The sequence below is a fragment of the Bombus impatiens genome, unplaced genomic scaffold, assembly GCF_000188095.3.
Source record: "Bombus impatiens unplaced genomic scaffold, BIMP_2.2 scf_0517, whole genome shotgun sequence".
NCBI classification, from domain to species: Eukaryota; Metazoa; Arthropoda; class Insecta; order Hymenoptera; family Apidae; genus Bombus; species Bombus impatiens.
In genome coordinates, this window is record NT_176936.1 from 1,654,459 (window position 1) to 1,678,321 (window position 23,863).

Below are 23,863 nucleotides of genomic sequence, written 5' to 3' on the forward strand. Positions count from 1 at the left end.
CCTAATTTATGATATTTTACGAAAATGGAATAATACGTGGCAGGCATTGTATTCTTTTCAACAAACTTTCCCATATTATGAATAGGAAAATACAGGGCGGCATTAAAAAAATTTTTTCAAGTAAAAATTCCGTTTACAACTGTTGAACATTTTTATACGTATCTTCTTGGTACAATCAAATAACAGCTTATTCTATAAATGATCCAGTACAAATCAGTAAGGAGTGACTGTGACGTGAAAAAATAAGTCGAAAATATGAAATAAATGTTTCTTATATAACACTTCTTTTCCGAGAAAATCAAGTTTGAAAACTTGTGGAGAATATTCAAATTTAGTTAGGTATCGACTTAGGTATCAGTAAAAGAATCAACAGGAGGTTATTCTACATACGAAAATAAGTAAAAAATGTAAAATAAAGTTTTTCCATTTAAGGCTTCATTTCCAAGAAAATGAAGTTTCCACACGTTTAGTTGAGAACTGATCTGGTGCACGCGCATGATACATTTTCAAATTTACTTTTCTCAAAGGCAAAGCGCCTTATAGAAAAACGTTGTTCTACATTTCTTTTATTTATCTTTACATACAGTTTAACCTTATTGTCGATTATTTACTGTTCGTAATTAGCCAAGTCTAAGCATACTCGTCAAATTTTCAAACTCATATTCAATTTTGAAACGTATAAAAAAACATTATCCTAAATATATTTTCGGCTTACTTTTTCACGTAGAATCATCATACATCGAAAGAAGTTAACATGACTTTCATATCTCTCGAATTACTAAATTTACAGAAAAATTATTCGCACTTCCCGATGTCTCCCTGTTCCTATCGTCAAAGAACTTTTGCAAGAGCAATTTTTTCATAACTTCAATCCCTCATAAAATATTCCACGATATCGTTAGCGTTAATATTCCGAACGTTAGAAAATTTTGTACGAGTCTTCCATCGAGTGATTAACATTGTGCCAATTAAAAATAATCCTAGCTTTCTGCAATGGTGAACGGCAGTGTATTTATCGAAAGCTCGAGGGAGTGGAAGCAATTCAAACGGAAACGGATCGATTCGTATTGGCACATTAAATTGGCAGATCAATGGAGGCCATACTTACTTGTTTGCTTTTCAATTTCCATGATAATAGGACTGAACTGCCACGAGCAATTCCTTTCCATTGGTTTACATACACTTCCTCTTCGGCGCGACAAGGGTCAAGTGTTCTGCGCTCGTTAACTATGTAACATGTTATTCGAGATTTCATTAATTCCTCGAGTGGTTAAAAGAACCAAAAGAAGCATTGTTAAACACACTACACGTTTCGTATTCGTTGAGGAATACGTGTTTCCAGGATCCACTAACTTCAACCAGAAGAAATTTGCACATCGTCGAGTCACATGGATGAAATATTTTAAAAGAAATGTTTCAAGAACGTAACTGTTAATAGTGAATAAATTAGAAGCGACTTTCCAAGCTATCGTTCACGAGTATCTGAATTCTGCTCAATTTACAGTAGCGCTATTTGAATTTTGTTAATGTTTACAATTTAATGATCAATTCAAAATTAGAGACTTAATCATTAGAAAGCTTAATAGTAATAGATTTCGTTGTTTAATCGTACGGAGAATACCGCATACGTACATTTACTATATTTTAAATATTGCTGCTTGCATTAACGTTAGAAGCTTTATTATCAACTTACGAGAATTTTTTTAATCTAATTTGTAATACTGAAAATAACTAAATATACAAAATGTAAAAGGAATGTAGATATTATAATAATTATTATTTTATTTTAATAATAATTATATAATAATTATTTATATATAATAATTATTATTACTATTTTATATATTATAAGTAAATAATATATCATAAGTAAATATTATATAATAATTGTAGACATTATGTCGTAGAATAATTGGACTAGAACATCGAAATTTTGGAATATTCGTACGCCACAGATAAACATCTCTATATTTTCCTAGTGAAATCAAATAATATAATGAATAACTACGTATTAAATGAAATATCAATTATTCAAATAATTATATTATTAAGAACAAAGTAACGAAGCAAATAACAAAGAAACTACAAAATTTTATTCACTTAATTAGAACATAAAATTTCGGTGTGTTAGTCTAGGTCTTAAGTACGCGTTCCATTCATATGTTATGAAACTATCTTGAGATATTTTAATTTTCGAATTACGAATTAGATTAAGATGGATATTGTTAGTTAATAGGAAAACTTTTGACGTTGATGAAATAATTTGAACAAAGGTATATTTCGATAATGTTTGATTCTGTTCTTGGTCTACTTTTCTCATCATCGGTGTCGCTCTCGTTCCCCAGTTCATCTCCGTCTGTTCATCAAGAACACAAACATTCTTAAGGCAGACCTAGTTTGCTCTTGTTACAAAGGTCGGCAACTCAGTAGATCGAGACAGAGCGAATTGATAAAAGCATCGTTAATCGTGGACTACAGATGAAACGTTTGCAACTCGTATCGTGTTACTATTCCCCTAAGAGGTGTGCAAATGCGAGCTAGTTAAGTGCGAACGGATGGAAACGTAGTGTCTGATCGGTCTGACTTGGCAAACGCGAGGATAGTAACAGTCGTTTGTTTTTCAATTTCCCATGGAATCGTCGACACAAAAATATACACCTTCACTCACCCACCCACACACACACGCGCGCGATTCTGCTTCTGTATGTACGTTTCTACGTATATAGCGGAGTCATTGGCGCACACGTCCAACAGCCTTGAGGGATAACACCATTCGTTCAGGTCAGTCAGGACAGAAGAATTTTCCGCTCCGAGTAACGACGCAAGATTCTGGATACTGTCGATCGACTTTCCTCGTGATAGATAGTTGCACAGGAGTCTAGATTTTCTGCTTAGTCTCCGATCAAGTAGACGTTGCTACAATCTATCTTGCTAGTAATCGTCGACTGAAAGTCACGATAAACTTTCTTTGTCCTCCGCTTTTGCGCGTAATTATTCCAGCGAGTCCATTTTTCCACAGCGATAAGGCAGTCTTTACAGATCGTAAGATGTTTCTGTCGTGTTCTGAGATACGTTTCACGCTTTCATGAAGAGTATCAGTAGGCGATGTGTGATTTTGTCAGCGATTATAATTTACGAAATAAGTGGCACAGAAATTATTGCAAGATAAAACAGGTGTTTGCAGAACATCGAGAAAAAGTAGTGGTGTGTTAAAGTATTTAAGAAACATAAATTTAACATAATACAGTTTTTTAATTAGATTAAGATTCGAGTAGAAAATTTCAAACATCTTACGAGTAATTCCAAAAAACAAGAGAAAATACTCGCGGATTGAACTTGTGTGTGAAAAGTTTATGAAAAAATTTTTTATGATATAAGTTGTAAAAATATACTTCTCGTATGATACCTCGAAGCATTATAAATATAGAATGGCTTCCAAATTTTGTTTAATAATTATCTAAGTACAGCTGTTTATAATATTTATAAGAAATTTCAAGGTACAAAATTATTCAATAATCTCAATAAACTTTTCTATCAACTTCACCAAAAGTTTCTATGTGGTTTTAGCAATCGTAAGAAGAAAGTTGTTAAAACCCATGGATTAATTTGCAGGCACAAGTATACATATTTTAATTGTTTCTGTTTGAACTTGTTCATTATTATGAAAGATGATGTGTGATTTTGTATTTAATAGAATCATTAAATTATATGTAGATTTATTATGTAGGTGTATTCGGTTTCTATTGGCTTACCGCGTTGTGTACGCATTCAAATTAAATTTACACGATTGATAGTATTGATTGGTTATAATCTGTATAAAGTAATTGTTTATTAATAATAATTACGCACGAAAATTTGAACTCATAATTGGATATGCGAGGATTAAACTTGTACAATTGTTGGAACCACAAATTCCGAAGCCATTGCAAGATTGTTATACCCACTCGTGAAAATTTTAACGTCGATATTACAAATAATCTTCTTTTTTCTAATCGTTCTAAATTAAATTTCGTTATACATTCGAATCGAAAATACAAGAGACATACTTTATAAAAAAATTTCAATTTTTGTTGTAACCTTGTGAATTATTGCTTTCCAATTATCTCGTTTCTTTCTAAATCGAACAAGTACGAGTATAATTAATTTCGTTTAATTCTATGTAATCGAAATCTGGAAAATTACGTTTAACGTGTACATGCAATTATCAAATAAATTTGATCAAAATGTTCCATTTCAAACCGCTTAGTATTGGCGAGCAACACGAAAAGAAGAATATCATTTTTCTCGCGCGAACGTCTTTATCCATTTTAGGTTCCATCGATCTGTACTACACAAATGCTACCAATCGTGTCTATTGTCATGAAATTCGAGTGCTAACATTTGTCCTAGAGATCCTGACAAATCATCACCACGTCTAGAGTTCACGAAGGCATTGCGTTGCCAAATTAATCCTTCGAAATGGCGAGAAAGTATTGCCGGTTCCTTTCACGTATCCATCGATGACGTGGACAAACTCGAACGTCTCGCAAAGGCAGCTACCTGCGATTTTTCAGTGGCCTGGCATCGTTTCCTGACGACAAAAATAAATATACGACGTAGCTGGCCTCCACACTCCTTTTACGTTCTATCGAATTTCCTTTACAAATCAACAGAAGTTTCGATCGAACGGATATTTTCGCCTTGCGTAATACTACGCTACGTTCGTGTATTAATTATGGCGAAAACTATGTAGAGATGAAGAGGGACTGGCACTGATCTTGCTATGGACAAAAGGACCGCGCACAAAGCTCAGGGATTAAGAGATGAGATTTCCGTATGAAATATTTATGTAGCAAAGTCGACGCGTACATTTTTTACACGATTCTCTCTTTCTTCCCCGCAGACATTCAAAATAACGAAATTAATTGAATTTGCGGGCACATTGATCCCTGTTTGCGGGCGGAGTTTCTTTAAAACATAGAAAGAGCCAATGATTATTCGGCGAGATTACTCGTAATCCTTATTTATAGGCAGCGCGGCGTATCACGGAACTGTGGCGCCGCTAATTTCTTTAATCACGACCACGCTGAGTAATAAGTGCCATCTGTTCTTGATTGCTTTCTGCTTCGATTATCGAACCAACGATCGTATCCAGGATACGTGTTTTAAAACGAAACGCGTTTGATTGTGAGCCAGAAGAGAGCTGACAAAAATTTTGAATTTGATGGATTTGTTATATGCACCGTGTATATCTCGTTGTTTCGCGCAAAGTATATTGTAGAAGAACTAGACGTTTTAAAAGACATTTTCAATTACCTTGAAATTATTTTGATAGCAAAAGATTTTTATACTTTTATAACTTAATTTGGTTTGAAATTATTATTCGAAACGGAAATTTGTAAGGTGTTCCGTATTTATTAGGTTGTCCGAAAAGTTTCTTTCGTTTTATGAGGAAATAATAGACGCTGAATGTTTTTTGTTTTATATTAGTTTATTGAATCATGCACGAATATAATAATAAAAATATAACGAAATGGATCATACCTAATTCAACAGAACAATATAAAACAGAAATTGTTGTTCATCTATTATCATCTTATGAAACGAAAGAAACTTTTCGGACATCCTAATATAACGATTCGTAGTACACGAACTGTACATTGAGAAATTTTCAAATGTGCATTATAAAGTTTCTGTATCATATTATAAGAATACTAGGTATTGGTTTTCAGAACTTTCAGTGCTACTTGAATTAATATTTCTCATACGTTCGCCTATCTTCGTCTATGTTCAATTGCAAAATACGAGAAAGATATTCGACTAGCCAATCGATACCAATTTAGGCCATTCGTCTCGCGATACGTTTGGAGATTGAAAGAATAAAAAAATATACGACTCATAAAAAGCTCGTAGAAAGTGGACGAAGTAGCAGAGTAAAAAAGGGCCGAGTACCAGCAACTTGATGACACTGCTGCTCTGAGATAGTCGTCAGAAGGACCGCCAGGGAGATTCATCGGGGACATCATTAGGGAAGATCCTCCATGTCAATGGGTAAAGGTAAAAAACTGTGAAGAATCCGCAGAGAGAGGGAGAGAGAGAGATTTCTCTATGTAATTATAGAGATAGGAATCTGTAATTAAAAATCAAAAACTTGAATTTCTAGACTGTATTAATTACTATACAAATATGACACTACTTGTGAAGTGTAGTTGTGTATCATTGCACAAGTTAGTAATTTTCTAAAATAAAGATCCATAAACGCAGAAAGTTTCACGTACAAATTATTAGGTTGTCCGAAAAATTTCTTTCGTTTCATAAGGTGTTAATAGATAAACAATAATTTCTGTTTTATATTATTTTATTGAATTAGGTATGATCCACTTCGTTCTATTTCTATTGTTATATTCGTACATGATTCAATAAACTGATATAAAACAAAAAAACATTGTGCGTCTATTATTTCCTTATAAAACGAAAGAAACTTTTCAGACAACCTAATACTTCAAACTCTTAGAAGGTACAATCGTTTTTTTTTACGAAGAAAACGAGGTGTGTGGGTTCTTCCGTCTGTCCATTGCATTTGTCGCTCGATGCACCAAATAACTAAGCTGACCTAGCGTGAAAATATTTAACCAACAATTCTGTCGCACTTTGTACCATAGCAAAGCATCGGAAACCCGTGGTACAGGCAATAAACGCACCTTCGATGCAGTAGCGCGACCGAACACGCATCGATAACGCAACATCCGCACATCTATCCGCGACAATGGTCTCGTTTATTCCAGCGACGGTCCCAAAAACCGTGGGCTCGGTCCACGTAGCCATCGTGAGAATCGGAAATCGTCGAGCGGTCAGAATCCCCAAGAGCGGGACACCGCGTCAAAGCCAGAAACTTGACCGCGTTGTTCTATTATGCAACGGAAAAAGCAGGAACAACAGCTGCGAGCGACGTTAGGAATAGAATTTACTATCTTTCGTCGACGAGTTCTTCCGAGGAGAAGCCGCGCGATGCTTCCTGAAATATCGATGAGACGCGCACGAGCACGAAATCGCTGCTGCTGATCTTAGTTAGCTTGGTACGTTTAGATCAAGCATGCGAATCCTCGTTTCCTCCCACTTTCATGTTAACACTAGAACTATCACACCAGTCAAATTAACCGGTCTTACAATTTTATTTTAAAATTCCTACTTCATGTTATATCTTTTTTCCGCAATAATGTAATGACTTCGCAACGATAACTAAAAGAATAATATAATGAATTTTATTTTGTTTTTTTATGTATTCAAACTCAAAATAATTTTGTATCAATGCTACTTATACCAATACCAGTCAAAATGACTGTTACTTGTCAAAGTGTAAAAGGGTGCTGCAATCTATTTATCGAACCCCAATTAACCAGTTTCCTCATTTTGTACAACTTCCCACACGTTTTTAAAATTTTTACTACGTATCATTCAATATGATGATATCAGTTGTGAGGAAAATTCCGAATCGATCGCTGAATCGCTAGATGCTAACACTAGAAATACCAAAGCAGTCAAAATGACTGGTTCGACAATTTTATAAATGTGTTAATCCTCGTTTAGGGATCATGGTCCCAGATGGTTTAATAATACCAAAAATGTACTACAGAATATGGGATTGCTTCTGTAAGAAAATAATAAATCAATAAATATAAAAATACTCTATTATTACTTATTTTTTAAAGACCAGTCATTTTGACTGGCTTTAGTAGAAATAGCTTCGTGTTAACTATCGGTAGTTCTAGTGTTAATAAAATTTAGTAAAAAAGTACAAGTACTTTCAACGTTCTTTCGCGGATGGAAAATAATATTTGGAACGGTATAAGTTCAACGTCGGTGAGACAGTAACTTTCCAGGAAAGAAACTATTTTATCATTCGTTCGTTTGTTCAGGAAAGCTGTGATAAAACTGCCGACATTGAACGCATTACGTTAACACTGCTCGGTTTCGTCTCTACTAACATTTCGTTACGTTCGTCCTGAAGACAAAGGACTCTTTTAGAGCGTTCGAACGTTCGATTTCCGATTCAGCGAGCAACAGCCAAACGGGGAAAGGATGCTCGTTTGCACTTTTGTTTTGCTAAATTTGACCAAAGTGGGGGAAGAACGAGGATTTCCTTTCTTCGCCTAAACGCACCATTGCTTGCGTGACTCTGGAATTCGTTCAACTCGAAGCAGAGGGAACGATCGTCTCGCGAACATTTCATCGATGATGATAAGATGTGCAACGAATCGAGCGTTCGCCGCTGAAATTTATTAACAGTACGAGAATGAACGTGATTGAGCGTAAACAAGATCGTACATTGCGTCCAAATATTATATCGCTTGTAACTATAATTAAAACAGCAACCTGATCGCTCTGTCGGATCCAATACCTGCAATTTGTTTGCGATATCGCAAACTTGCGTGCAACAAAAATACATTAGAACGGTGTTTGTTTCGATGTCGAAACGGTTCTAAATCATGTTGATCGTCGAAAAATGGTTGTGTAGTTTTTGCTGTTAGTTTTTGAAAATACCAAAATTGAATATTGAATACATCGATGGCACGTGATTCAACGAGATATTTTTCGATCTGCGAAGTGTAAAATGCATTGCATTGGAAATGTAAAACGGTTAACGTTGCTAATTTCACTTCACGAGAATGGCCTGCTGTATCTTTCAATCATTGGATATAACCGCGGATATAACATGCAGGTTTGATTTCGTATTATCTTTTAATTTCTAATTCCACAGTTGTAATTTGCGTAAAATGTGATCTTTTTTCTATCGAAAATCTGAAGACTGGCGAGTATCGAGAAAAAAATCCTTTGAGGAACGTATCGACACTGACTGCGTTACATGCGTTCGTGTCACAGAAAAACATTTGACATATTTCTTCGTTAACGAAAAATACATAGTATATACCGATTAAATGCACGAATTTCGTTTAGTAAGCGTGCAATTGCTCGATAAATTTAATTATAGAAAGCCAAAGTTTCGACTGTTATCGTAATGCTCCTAGAAAATTAATTACGCACGCTGTGAGATAAAAAAGATATCAAGTTACGCCAATTGAAATTGCCCGAACAGAGAAGTTGATTAATTCGAACGAATCTTGACAGACGACGGTAACAGGAAATAGACGAAATCGCGCGGGGAACAGGAAGGAAAGATAGAAAACTGAAGAGATAGGAATGGAAGGAGCGACGTAGAAATGTCAGAGTGACACAGTCAGTTCGCATGATTGTTGGCTAACCTCCGAAGCTAATCGTACGGTGCAAATGAGCTGTTTCGTTTTCCACATTGATTGCATGTCAGCCATGGTGATAACGTTTGTATAGAGTCCTTTATGCAGTCCAACTAGCAAGGGATTCCAAGGGATTTCACGTGCACCGTCGCTAAATTCAGCCATGAAATTGTGGCACACCCTTTAGTCTCGTCACTGAGCTGTCACAGACAAATCACGTGATTCAGGTAAATGTGACCAAAAGCGTTGCAGTACGAATCGGTTTTGCCTTTGCCATCCGCCAATTCGATCCCAATTGAAAGTTATTAGCGAGAATCGAAAGTGTTTTCCTCCCCTTCCTGTCCTTTTTATTCCTTTTTCCTATCTTTTTCCCCATCAGCTTGATGACTCGCAGCGGTTGTCACTTTATTGGTACCGCACACAGGAAATAATTCAAACTCGAATCACTTCGTGTATTGCTTTAATTTTCAAAAATCGATCTTCATCGTGTTTCCGCGGCGTACATCGAATACATGGACGTTTACAACGACGTAGAACTACAAGAAACATCGACATGCATTTGGCTAAAATTAATAGTAGATTTATAGGTAGAACTATTGTGCCGTTGCAGGAACTCGGTTAGTTAGTGAACGTAATTTGAAAATAAAAGCTTGGAAAAAAATATATATATTCGATGACTTTCCATTTTGTTTCTTGTAAAATTATCGTTTATTTTTATTGGCGTTGGCTGTCATGTTTGATATTCAACGATACAGTAATTAAATCTATTCCTGGACATCAATGCCCGATTGATAGTATAGTTACTCTATTTTCGAATAACGTAATATAAAATGCTTCTTAATTGTTTGTTCTTCGTTTAAAATTAATATCTAACATGAAATTTGTGAACATTTCTCCAGCAATTTTTGTTATACTTTCAATTGTGCGAATGATCTTGTGACTCGTGCCACCTCTAATAAGGCACCGATATGAAGATTCTTTTCGCAGACCCAGATTTATTCGCGCATTGTTATTATCCGGATCTTCACTGGTCAGCTATTTCTGCAGCGAGAAGTATACGCCGTCCTGGAAATCTAATTAACCGGCTGCAATTACTGACCTCCCCCCATGTAATTAAAGTTGATTCTCATAACCACTCGACATTGCGGCAAAATACACTTTTTGATGAATTTCCGTGACTCGTGTGCGCGCGGCCGCTTCCTTTGCAGAAATTTTCATGTTTAATTGCGTAGGAAAATCCCGACTGAATGATCGACTATTAAAGCCGAGCTCTCGTCTCCCTCATTCTTTTTACAAATTTCACGCAAAACGAAATTACGTGTACGTTATTGCATATATGATTCGTTAGTATTATTATGTAATATCGCGGCCGTGACAAATTGCTGTAAAAAAGGGAAGGAAGAAAAATTAATTCTATTTTACGCCAGCCATGATTATGAACATTTTCCTTGGAAATAAATAATGACGTTTATAGAAATGGAAAAATAATAATTTACACGGAACATGCTGCTTTAAATAGGTATTTTATTTATTTATTTTTCACAGTCCATCCGACGGTTTTCCAGTTACATTTCTCTTTGCTTTACACTTATGGTTTACTTTTCCAACCATCAAGTTTAACTCTCGTAGTTAACATTTAGATTTAAAAGTTGCAGCTTAAACCTGATCTTGTAGCATATTCTCGCGGTAGCTAAACATGTTGCATAAAAGATAATAAAAATATCATATATGAAATATCGTCAGGTAAAAGTAAAATGACATTTCATCGAATATATTGCTTCGTGTTCGTACATTCTAGATATCTGTAAATCGATAGAATTTTAGTTTGAAAATATTGCGAGTAACAATATCGAAACTTGTGTTTAATATTTCAAACCAAACATGATCTGTTATTTACGTGAAGCGTGGAGAATTCTACTTGCAAAATAACATACAACAACTTATTACCCTCATATTTGTATAATTGATATCAAAGAAAATGGATTTAAGAAATTGCAATGTCGCAAGAAATTTAGTCAACTAACTTTCAAACTTGATCGAATTAAAATTATTAAAATTAATGTATCACTGGCATTATAAAATTCTATTAGGTTGTCCGAAAAGTTTCTTTCGTTTTATGAGGAAATAATAGACGCACAACGTTTTTTGTTTTATGTTATTTTGTCGAATTACGTACGATCCATTTTGTTCTGTTGAGATAAACACCGCGACATTTCACACACTTGATTTCACGTTTGTGTGAAGATGCATTGTTGTAAAAACACGTTTGCGAAAGAAAGACACTTTCCAGACAACCTAATAAATAAGTAGTAGAGAACTATTGTATCCTTTCTCTCACAAACACAATTATCCTTCCGAATAACGCTTTACAAATTAAATGAATAACCAATAGTTCTCTTTCCTATGGAGTTGTGCTTATGAATACAGACTTTGACCATAAAAGATACACGAAAAGTTTCTAGAAACTAAAACCATGAATTCTGGTTTCCTTCGAGCATGGATCCTCTTAAGGTATAAATTCGCAGGATATGCGAGGAAATTCGATATAAGAAGCGTCCGAGAATCACGCTCAATTGATTTATGTCACAGGAGAGGTGACCAAGAAGGTTAGTCGGTCATCCTGGGTATCACGTTCACGGAAATTCCAAGCTGGTGAGAAATTTGCGATGGACAGGTTTCAAGTATTGAGTAACCATCAAAGCTGGAAGATTTTCGAATCATTTTCTGTGTCGTATCAGAATGTTCGATAAGGTGCGAGTTCCTCTTTAAAAGTGACAAGTAAATAAAAATATGGAACCGGATAATAGGAAAAGTGGACGAAATGAAAGGATAAGTCTGATAATATCGCCAAATTGCAACGTGGTAATCGCTTGTTCAAATCTTCATTATTAATATAGATTAAATTTACGAAATAAATTGATTGTTGATCGATACAGCCTGATTTAATCTGCTCTGACACTATAACCGAACTGCAACTTTTGCAATAATTAATCGTGAGTTGCGATGCGATTCGGTGTAAATGTCCGAAAAGTTTGTAAGCGATACAATTTTAAAATCAATTAAACCATGTATTTTTTAAATCGAGCCATAGATTTGTATAAAGACCACCGTAAGTTTCAGGTATTACGCGTGTTGCATTATCACACGAACTGTATCTCCATTTTATCCATACATTTTTCAATCTACTTTTATATCATTGGGTTTCATCGTTTCCGTTGTAAAACACGTAGCTAACAGCAGCTTTTATTTTCTCTACGCTTGACTTTGCACCACATTTCATTCGATTTTAACCGTCAAAACGTTTGATTACTTATAAACGATTCGTTTTTATAGATTCGACGCGAAGATAACATCGATAGCATCGCAAATACTTGTCCAAGCGTGTTCAGCGTTTTCAATTTCTATGAAAAATTCACTTTGCCTTCGTGACAGTCGAGCGAATTGACGAGTTAATGTACACCGCGGAATAACTAACTGGCTATCATAAATGTGTTCGGCGTGAAAATAAACGTGCGATTTTCGATCGGAGAAAAAAGGCCTACGCTATCGCGACTACTGTATTATTAATCACGAAACAAACGGCTTGAATTACGACACCAAAATGCTCCGGGCAGCCATTACTCGGACATGTAACGATTTTTGCTCGTTGCAATCGACAACTCCGTTATTTAGTGTTCTCTATCTATTGATCAGTTACGAATGAAACGACCGCAATGACAAAACTAGCCCTCGAATGTTACGCTCCGAACCAGGTATCGCCAACATTTTTGATATTTATTGCATTTAATTCACGGATTACTTCGAGATACTCGATATTCCAGATCGCTCATCCACGAGTAAATACATAGTGATTCATACCTTGGTAGATCCGCTATTAAGATTTTTCCACTACGAAATAAATACCGCGTGAAATATATTACGTGATTTTATGGACAGATAAAACGCAATAAATCGCCGCTTAATACTTATTTCACTTTGTTCTCTGAGAATTATCTTTGATTCGTTAACTTTGTTATACGCGTATCCTGTTTTCTAATTTTCTGATTTTACGCTTTTCAATTCCTCCAGTTTTACGAGCCACCGATTCTCCCGTACATGAAATAAATAATAGCAATAATAATTTTGTCAACTCGCTTCGCACAACTTTTTATCATCGATAGCCTGGAAATCGAGTCAGGCGATATCGATTCGACGCGACGGGCAGAACGAAGAACGGAACCTTTGCACAGAATTAACATACAAATCCCGGCGAAACTGATAAAATTTCCATCATCACGGGCAAGGCCAGAATCTGCATAATTCGGCCGCCGGTCGATATGATTCCACGAGGGAGGCGATGTTAATAAAAACAAAACTCAAAACTGAATATCTTCCCGAAGCAGCTCACTATTCTCCACGAACTAAATTCCAGATTCCAGGGATCAAAAATTACAGCTAAGAAATTTTAATGAAGAAAGAAAGAAGATCACCGACGAAAATCTTAATTTTTGTTTAAACGAAAAACTATGATCACTATGTCTTAAAGAAATTAAGAAGAAATTTAAATAGTCGAAAAATATAAATTTTTAAATGTTCTAGTGGCTACGAATAACCATTATAAATGATCAAAATATTTTTGGTTACCGATAACCAATAGGTATTGACGTGAAAAATTGCTTTTGGTTATCAATAACAATTATCGATGAATTTCTTTTCGGCTATCAATAACTATTATCAATGACGGAATTCTTTTTTTAGTTACCAATACTGTCAATCTGATAACTGTCATCGACGAAGGAATGGTTATCTGTAACCAAAATTATCTGCTAATTTTTTATAAGCTAAAATACTAATCCTTATACAGTATAACTCTTTAAATTTCGTTATGGCCCTTATTGAATTCGCTCGGCACACGCGTTGAAAATGGCTCGTCTTCGCCAAGCAATACCATAGAAATTACTGGCCAGATAGCCTTCACGTTCGATGTCCGTTAAGTCGTTTCATGGTAGCAATAAAAAGCGGAATATCTTCTTTATACGTGTCACGGGGAAGTTAGCTTTTTTTCGCAGTCGTCTTCTGTAAATTCGACGAGGGACAGTTTGAATTTCGTAGCGGGAGATTCGCTTCTTCTTCGTTTCTGTTTCAAATGATCTCTTTTATGTCTCATCGTTTTCTTCCTAACATCTCGATAACGAAATATACGAATTGGCGTTCTACGTGAAATAATCATATTGCAACGACGTAGGAACGATAATGAAAATTCGGTGGATCAGAGTTAACGTAATAACTTGCCGAATAACTTATCGTTTCTCGGTAAATTAAAATGCAGCCAAATAAGACGATATGCTCGAACGTGGAATTTATTCGTTCCATTAGCAGCCATTATAATTCCAGGAGAAGCACTGGGAACTTTGATAAAAAAGTTCTGGTGTTTGATCGAAGGAGTTTGATATAAAGACACGGAAGATAGAACTTAGAGGCGTGTCGACTGAAATATGAATAAAAACTCGATCCCGTCTGATACTCGATAGGGTGAGCTGTTTTCGAAAAGTGACGTGCACAAACGGTAACTAGCTTTCCTTTGATCGTCGGAGAGCAATAGTTTCATGACGAAATCTAACGAACGGATACCGGTCCGGGCGATAATAAAATCGTATCACGCTAGTTGACATCAAAGAAAATCCAATTGTGACTTGGACACGCTTGTTTTCCAACTTTTGAAATCCCACTGCAAAAAGTCATGCTTCTCTGGAAAATGAAAATTTCCTAATGCTGTCAGAGTGAACGAATATGAAAAGCAATTAATAGGTTTTGCTTATGTTACATGCAGGACAGATGTCTGGTAAAATGGTTGATTGGAGGCAGTTAACGAGAATTGAATTGACGTTGAAATATCACAGGAATATTTACATTTTCAAACGTGTTTTCGCATGAAAAATTAGCAATAAATATACTTTGACACGCGAATTTAATGTTACACGTTTTACCTGAGGAGAATCGTATTTTGTGTAACATAATGGTTGTCATTAATTGTTTATAGCTTCTATAACCTAATGACAGCCAATTTTATACAGATTTTTAAATATACAGCATTTTTTAAATATTTTAATTTCAACCATTTTATCATATTGGTATTTTATTCGTGTCACCAAGGTTTTTATATTTTTATTCTTACTAATTTTGTTTATCATCCAATTTTTTAAAGAAAATGAAATTTTTTGTCTTTGGCGGATTGATAATTAATATGTACATCTGTGTTCTAAATACTTTTGTATCACATTTAATGCATTTTCTCCTTCTTAATATGCATTGTACAATATATGTCATTTATCTTATTTCTTTGAGCAAAACTTATTTTTCCTCGATTCCTCGCCGCACATAAATTTTCCTGTTATTTATGGTCATTTCTCCTGTTTTATATTCCGTTACATGAAGATTTTAACCCTTATATAACGTACAAAATTTACACCTTTTAAGAGTGCATGATTCAATCTTCTTAAAAGACTTTATGATAAATGACCTCTCTGAAATGCTAAATGATGTTACAATCATTATGCAGCGAGAACGCAGTTAAAACGTAATGTTGCAAGGTAGTTTAAACCACCCTTTTAACTACTTTCACGTAGGCTGAAAACAATTATTCACCATAAACCTAGAATACTAAACATTCATGAATACATTTTTCAATTTAAAAACATTCGAAGTTTTCTGTATCTCAGTTCCACGAAAGAAAATCTGAATATATTAACATGTTATATATAATTGTTACAATTATATATAATTAACATGTTATAATTGTTACATGACACACTAAATATAACTTTTATAGACTTTCGAGAATCTTTTGGAGAATAGCTGGAGGAAAATAAATATTTTGACGATTATTTCGTTTACCAAATTTCAGACAAAGGAACAATCTGAAATTACTGTTGTTTGAAACAAATCGATATTATCTACATTTCCAGATAACAGTGCAAAAATTAAAAAGCTGAGATATTATTTCAGTCTAATATAATCATGATAATCGGATTTCGTTACGGCGCTAATGAAATTTCAAAATGTTTCGTATGTAGCATACATAATAGGTATATTCATAAAATATATATACATATATATTTTTCTTTACAAATGTTCAAGCGCGCAATACTTTTGTGAGTTACAGTATACACATTTCTTTTCCTTTAGAACGTTCCAAAACAGCGAGACATGTTTCACCGTAAAGTCGTACAAATTCTGGCCGAGGATTAAAATAAACGTGAATTTGAAAGGGTCGCGTGCACCGGAACTTTGATACTTTAAAATGTATCTATATCGCTGGCTGGAAGTCCGCAGGAGACTGAAGAGACTTTGAACGACGACGCGTACGTGTCACGAAACCTTAAACTCCAGTGCAAGCAACAATCGCGAGTGGCGGATGGCAGGTCGATTTCGAGACATCGAGCTGACCTCAAACTCGCTTCGAATTTCTCTATTTTATATCTCTCTATAATTTTACGCTGTACTTCAACGTACTGCAACAGCCGACGTGTTTGGCGACGTCACGTATAATATAAGATACCGCGGCCAGAGAAATATACGAAAACTCGGAAAAGAAGATATACGAGGGCGATTTCTTTTCTTTGATTGTTTGAAGTCGTATCAAACATGTACGTGGATTATTAATCAAAATAATATTAACTACGTCGCAAATAGAACGGAATCTAAGATAAGAGAGCAAATAGATCGATTCATAAGCAACGTTATACTTACATATATTAGGCTATTTGGAATATTCGTGTTTTTGTCAGTTGATTTATTCTCTTACGTTTTGTACATTATATGTCCGACGAGATTTTAGAAGATTTATTTATCGTCTACTTAAACGAGCCTGTTTGAATAATTATTCAAATGTCTGCTATTGACCGATGCAGTTTGGTCGAGTAATTAGATGATTGAGTGTCATTTTCCAAGAAGAAAGGAAAACTTTCTATTTCAATAAGAAATAAATGTTGATTATTGGGAACAAGAATTTATAAAACCATCTTATTCGTGCCTTTATTTTTACGAAATATTTGTATTAACTGATGAAATTTATATATCGTTAAGGAAGACAAATTTTTCCAAAAGCAACTAAAAATCTAAAACCTGAAAAAATATGTCATCTAATAGATATTGTAAAATTACAAAATCTAAAATTTGAAGAATATTACATTGATTTAATGTTGATTTAACGTCTCTTTTCCTTTACATGGTCCTATCTCTTTGTATGCGTACAGCAGCCCTGATATCGACATGAAAACAAGGTGAAGGATAAACTCCGCTGCAGATAGAGGAAGGGTTAAGACCGTGTCTTTGGTGTCTCAGTGAATGGACTGATCAAAAGACGACGTTGTAATTTATCCTGCCTTTCACACCGTCATGTCGTCGTAGTTATGAGTTGCGGGGTATTGTGCTGATTATAAGATAAAGGAAAGTTTCATTTCACATCGTCAAGGATTTTACGGATTCTTATGGATTTTAGTTTTGTGCGATTCTTCAAAATTCCTCGCTTTTTGTAATATAATAAGTATACAGATTCTTAGAATGTTTGGATTGAAGATGTCGGTTGTAATCGTTAATGCGACGGAAAAATCAATGAAAGAAAAATTCTGCGATATACTATGCGTATGTATATTCCGACGTATATTTTATATCTTGTCTCGCATTTAAAACACACCAGTCCATGTCCGATGAACTAGTCGACGAGTAAATTATTCATACACGAATCTCCAACACTCGTTACGAGTACTTCAGAAGATGTAGAGAATTTCCGCAAAATTATCAAAAAATTCAATAACTAAGGAGGTTCATAATAGAACGGACTTTTAAGAAAGAGAAAGAGAAAAGAAGGGAAAGAAAATACCAAGATATCTGGTATTCAAATGAATGCGTGAAGCGAGCAAATCGATATGAGCGTTCTACGATAACCTCCCCTGAATTGTTGGCCAAGCAGCTCGGAAACCGCCCCTTTACTGCATCGATTCAACCATCCGAGAAAAGAAGTCATGAAGGCCAAGTGCATGAGGCCGATCAATTGCAAGGAGAGAACCGACTCTGACCAAAGACCGTCTCAATTCCCTTCATCCTTTCTCTCTAGTTAATTAGGAAAAATCTGGCGGATCTGATCGTAAGATTCTAAAAATCTTTCTCGGCTCCACTTAGCCGAAGGAGTAGCAATATCCCGGGAAGCTCGGCTACTCGCGAAAGTAGCATATTAGTCTTTGAAGAATAAACCAGCAGAGTCGTGTTAGGCGGGTGCAATCTGCAAATATTGCGCCACTTCCTTTAGCTCCTGTTAAAATTCTCGGATTAATAAACGGAACGAGACCTGAGACCAGGATGACGTCGGTTGTGCGTTTTCCTCATCTCTTCCCGTTTCCAACGGTGCCTCTAGATTCGAACCTACTCAGAAACAGAGAAAGAGAGAGAGAGAGAGAGAGAGAGAGAGAGAGAGAGAGAGAGAGAGAGAGAGAGAGAGAGAGAGAGAGAGAGAGAGAGAGAGAGAGAGAGAGAGAGAGAGAGAGAGAGAGAGAGAGAGAGAGAGAGAGAGAGAGAGAGAGAGAGAGGTGAGTGAGAGAGAAAGAAAGAGAAAGAGAGAGAGAGAGAGAGAGAGAGAGAGAGAGGGTGAGTGAGAGAGAGAGAAAGAGAGAGAGAGAGAGAAAGAGAGAGAGAAAGAGAGAGAGAAAGAGAAAGAGAGAGAAAGGGAGGGAGAGAGAGAGAGAGAGAGAGAGAGAATCGGTGACTCCAGCTTCAACACAACTGAAGCATCGTGAAAAATCAACGAGCGCCTCCCCCGGAGATTGCAAAGATTATCGTCACAAGACAGAAGCGGTCGTGAGATTTAATTTGTTCGCGTAATCATCGTGACGACAACAACGATTCGGTTCGTCGCATTCAGATTCGTTTTCAGAAGAAGATTCTCTCTTCCTGTTATTGAATTTTTCTTTATAAAACAGCGCACGAACGGTATAACTGGCTCTATAGATATACAGTCGAGCGCATAAGCAAATGGACGGTAGTGGTGAAATAGGTGTCGATGAAGTTTCTTTAAACAACGGCTGGTTATACAAAAATATAAATATTAATTTCAATTGTTTACTACGTAGATCTGCGTTGTAAAAATATATAATAAGTTGAACCGAAGTACATTTAATATAGTATAGTACGAGTTCGATTAAATTTCATTGATGCCTACTCCTACCATCTGTCCACTTATTTCTGTTCTCGACTGTACTTCTGCACGAACGAAGCTCGAACTCGTCGATGGAAAATTCAAATCTTATTCAAATGCGGATGACCCGCCGTTTAGCCACGAAATTTCACACTATCATATGGAAATACCGACGAGACGTTTGCGAATTCGAACGTTTGCCTTTCCGATAAATGGCGAAATGACGGAGGTATGTTTGTACGTATCAATGTTATTTCATGGAAAGCCAACATTTTCGTCTGAGAGACTTTGTAATAGAGTTATCGTGCCGAGATAGATTCGCATATAAGCACGAATCTTTTTTGTTTGAAGATGGAAAACGAAGTCAGTTTCTTTCAGTCTTCTAATTGTTCTTGTAATTTTATATTTAATACGCTTTCATATTTGTATACAAGGTACATGAAATAAATGTAATTCGATCTGGTAAAGATGGTGTGTTTGAACTACAGAAAATCCGATGCCTATGATCTTTTTCATAAAAGGGGGGGGGGGGAGCACTGGGAAGTGTAATGAAAGCTGATATTAAATTAAAGGCTGCCATTTCAAGGCTCTAATATATATTTTATATTAAATTGATACTTTAATCAAAGCGCTATCAGGTTAAAAAAACTCAACTGAAAGGTTTTCATTCGCAGGTAAAAGAGACATATCGTGTTACCCCATTAGATTAAAAACCTCCTTTCTCAAGAACTACAAGCTTGCAGAGTATCAAAGGAAACTGATTTTTCGATACTATCTTTAATCGATTAAATAACGTATGATCGAGTTTTCAATACCAAATGTGACAAACTTGTGAAATATGCACGTACATCGATGTATTATTTCGTATTATATCGAATAATAAATTCATCACTGTATAGATTAAGATCAAGTTTGATCTTTTGTATTTTTTACTTTTCAACTGAATAAATCCGTATCATCAACATGACAGCGTGATATTACAAAGTGAATGTTAAAAATTCAGCCTGTATATTCTAAAATCAAGGAATGAAAATTATCTTCTTTTAGAAAAAAATAAAAAGGAGTATCCGTTATTTAATAACTCCAAGTTGTAAAAGATGCTTGATAAATCAAATTTGCGAATAACACTTTTACTTGGAGTAACGAATCCAGAGTACTGCTCGCATATAGGGCTTTTACACTCTGTAACATAACCTGCAAGTAACCTAATTTATGGATGCATTAAGCTTAGTACGCTTCAAGTCAAATTCGACGCTTTGTCGTTGAAATCACGGTGTTCACAAGTTAGCCCGTTGTTGGATTCCGAAAAGGAGCCGCTCGTGTTCGACAAGAATATCGATAAGGAAACGCATAACTCGAAACAGTTTGGTGCTTTCACGAAATCTTCCTGTTAAAAGCTTAGATTAATCAACCTTTGACGATTTCTGGTTACCGGTGGTCGGAGAGCCGTACAGTTATCTGGTTCAAGCATCGACAATCAATAATGAAGTAGGCATTGACAGCTGTCATTGGAATCCGCTATTTCTCTTGATAACGATAACAATAGCCAATAGAAATCACAATGCGCCACGGCGATTCCTTGTCGGCTGGGATCTCATAATAGTTACTGTCATAAAAGGCTATCGTGACCGTAGGAACAATAGACTCGCAGGTGCTACTGGCGACGTTGACGTTGCCTCCATTTCCAAAGGAGTTATTGAATTTCGCTTAGCTTGTTACTACGAGGCGAACGATGACGAAATCCGTGACGTTGTGATTTTGATAAATATATTGCATAATACTTTTCGACCTCAAATAAATATTCAAGAATAGTGACACATTTATTTGAATTTAAGAGTGTAGGAGAATCGTAGAACCTTGCTCTCAGGAATCAAGCGGATGTTAACACAGACAATGTCCAAATTCTTTTCGCGTGCTTTTCAAAATTACCTTACTTTTATTTGAGATTTAAATTGAATATATTAATGTTTATGTAGGCAGTCATAACATTGTGTTACTAACGAACAGATGAATTTGAAACTTGAATGTTTGAAACCATCGCATAAATTTCAACATAAAAATATGCAAAATGTGATGATCTTAAAATTAACACTTTGGCTACCACGCTGGTCATGTATGACCGGCCACAGTTTCTCCTGTGACGCCACGGTGGTCATTGGTGACCGGAGCGCTTGAATTTCTTACAATTGTAAAAATTGTATGAAAATTGACAGCTAGAGCATTTTGAATATAACCGATAAATAGAAGATACTTTGAAATAAAAAGTGCCCCATTGAACAATGAAACATTTTTATTAGAATATCAATAAAAAAAAATGAGAACAAATCTTGCATTTAACTGTGCACTGTATTTGCATCCATATCTTTCAGGGCTAATCTACGAATATTATTATAAACACACCTTAGAAAATAATCCTAAATGCTGCTTTATAATCATATAATCGAAGTTAGAAATGTGCACATACCTTACTATTACATATAGAATGAGCAATACTCTACTAATATCTTCTACGCGTTTCATCAATATATTCTGGACATTTTGCTTACGACGAAATAACGAATGCAAATAGTTTGTTGAAATAAAAGAAGCCTCGTTATAATATGTCGCTATCAACTGTTAGCAAGGTGCCACGGTGGTCACCCGTGACCACCAATAAAATGAACGGTCCATTGGGGAAAAATGTTGTCTTTCATAATCAATTTATTATTATTTTGCCATTATATGTTTTGAATAATAAAAATATTCCCGTGGTGATCTAAGCGAAACATGTGATTTCGGCGTTGTAGTTAAAGTGTTAAACATAGTTTCATTGCCCATTTGACTTTAATTCTATTAATAAATCCTACGAATAATCAGTTAATTAAGCAATTCCACAATTCTCGTGAATTAAATTTTACTTAATCGTTGTTTCTAGGCACATTTGTTCGGGATCAAAAGCTGGTAGGAGGAAATGTTTTCGGCAATCACAACATCACCAACGCACCGACGTTCGAAATGAACGTTCCACGAAACGTGACCACCGCGGTTGGTCAGACTGCTTTCCTTCATTGCAGAGTTCATCAGCTAGGTGACAAAGAGGTAAGAGGATTTACCTTTTGCTTCGCATTAGGTGTAACATTCACCTGATAGCGGACAATAACGAAGAAGAATGTTCTCATGCTTTATTGCTATATTAGTTTCTTTCGTATAATACGTTTCAGTTGTCGGGTCATAACAACTTTTCTCGTGACAAACGTTCACCTTTACATTTGAATTCAAAATAAAATCTAATAAAATTCAAAATACATATGATACGAGAAGCGAGGTCTTCGTAGAAATCGATTTTTAAAATCCAGATTTTCACGAATATTTTTGTTTTAGATAGTTTTAGAAAGTAATTTAAGTTATCTTCTTTTCTTTAAATATTAAGATGCTTCTTATAAAATAATTACTACAACAGATTCTTTTCTTTTAATTTCGCAAATTATACGAGTACCTGAATTTTCTAATGAAATATCTATTACACATATGAATATGCGATAAATATCTGCAGATACGAATATCTTGGTTTTATAAAAACCCATTAACAGATCAAAATTTTATAAACTGTTATTCAAAATATAGTGTTTAGATAGCGTTGAGATGGTTAAATTTCGACTACATTGCTGATTCGAACCTCGAGTACTTGATATAATGTTTATGCACCATGGAAAAATCGACGTCAAATCTAAAGGTTTAAGAATTTTTATATTTATTTTATATATTAAGTTGTCCGGAAAGTGTCTTTCTTTCGCAAACGTGTTTTTACAACAGTGCATCTTCACACAAACGTGAAACCAAGTTTGTGAAATGTCGCAGTGTTTGTCTCAACAGAACAAAATGAATCGTACATAATTCGACAAAATAATATAAAACGAAAAACGTTATGCGTCTATTATTTTCTCATAAAACGAAAGAAATTTTTCGGACAACTTAATACATCTAAATTCTATAGAATTCAAACTACCGATCAACCGACATTTTTACTTTTGTTTTGTAGAAGAATGTAGAAGAATGATAATTTAGAACTTAGAAAATCGATTCTCAACTTTCTAAGTAAAATTTATAGCAGATTTGTTATTGACTGTTATTGTATTTGTTACGCCGGGCGACTCTCTGCCTGGCCCAGGTCACTCACCGCGGGCCAGACGGACACCAGATGTCCGCTCTTCCGTACGGCGTACCCTCAATAGCCTTAAGCACCCGTCATAAACCCGAGTCACTTGCCTGCTAAGGTCCTTCAGACCCAACAAATGTCTTTTTCTAAATCAGTTCCTAAAAACTATTGTTTACTACGGCTTGACACGGGAAAGTTATTTTTTCTCACCTACGATGCTTCCTACTAGCAACTTTCTATCGAGGGCGGTTAAGACCCTTCCTAGTCCACCAACCTCCGTTTGTCCAATCCGAGGCAATGTATACTGCCCTCACTTCCTGACCTAAAATG

General features: G+C 35.4%; 1 protein-coding gene across 2 annotated transcripts in view; it reads left to right on the top strand.

Moving 5' to 3' along the window:
- The window catches only part of LOC100744814 (lachesin-like), a 267,532-nt gene that overhangs the window by 112,810 nt on the left and 130,859 nt on the right, over nucleotides 1-23,863 (top strand). For both annotated transcript variants that reach the window (XM_003491129.3, XM_024369051.2), the window contains exon 3: nucleotides 22,313-22,476. In XM_003491129.3, the coding sequence (XP_003491177.2) occupies nucleotides 22,313-22,476 (164 nt within the window). The remainder of the gene's footprint in view (nucleotides 1-22,312; nucleotides 22,477-23,863) is intronic.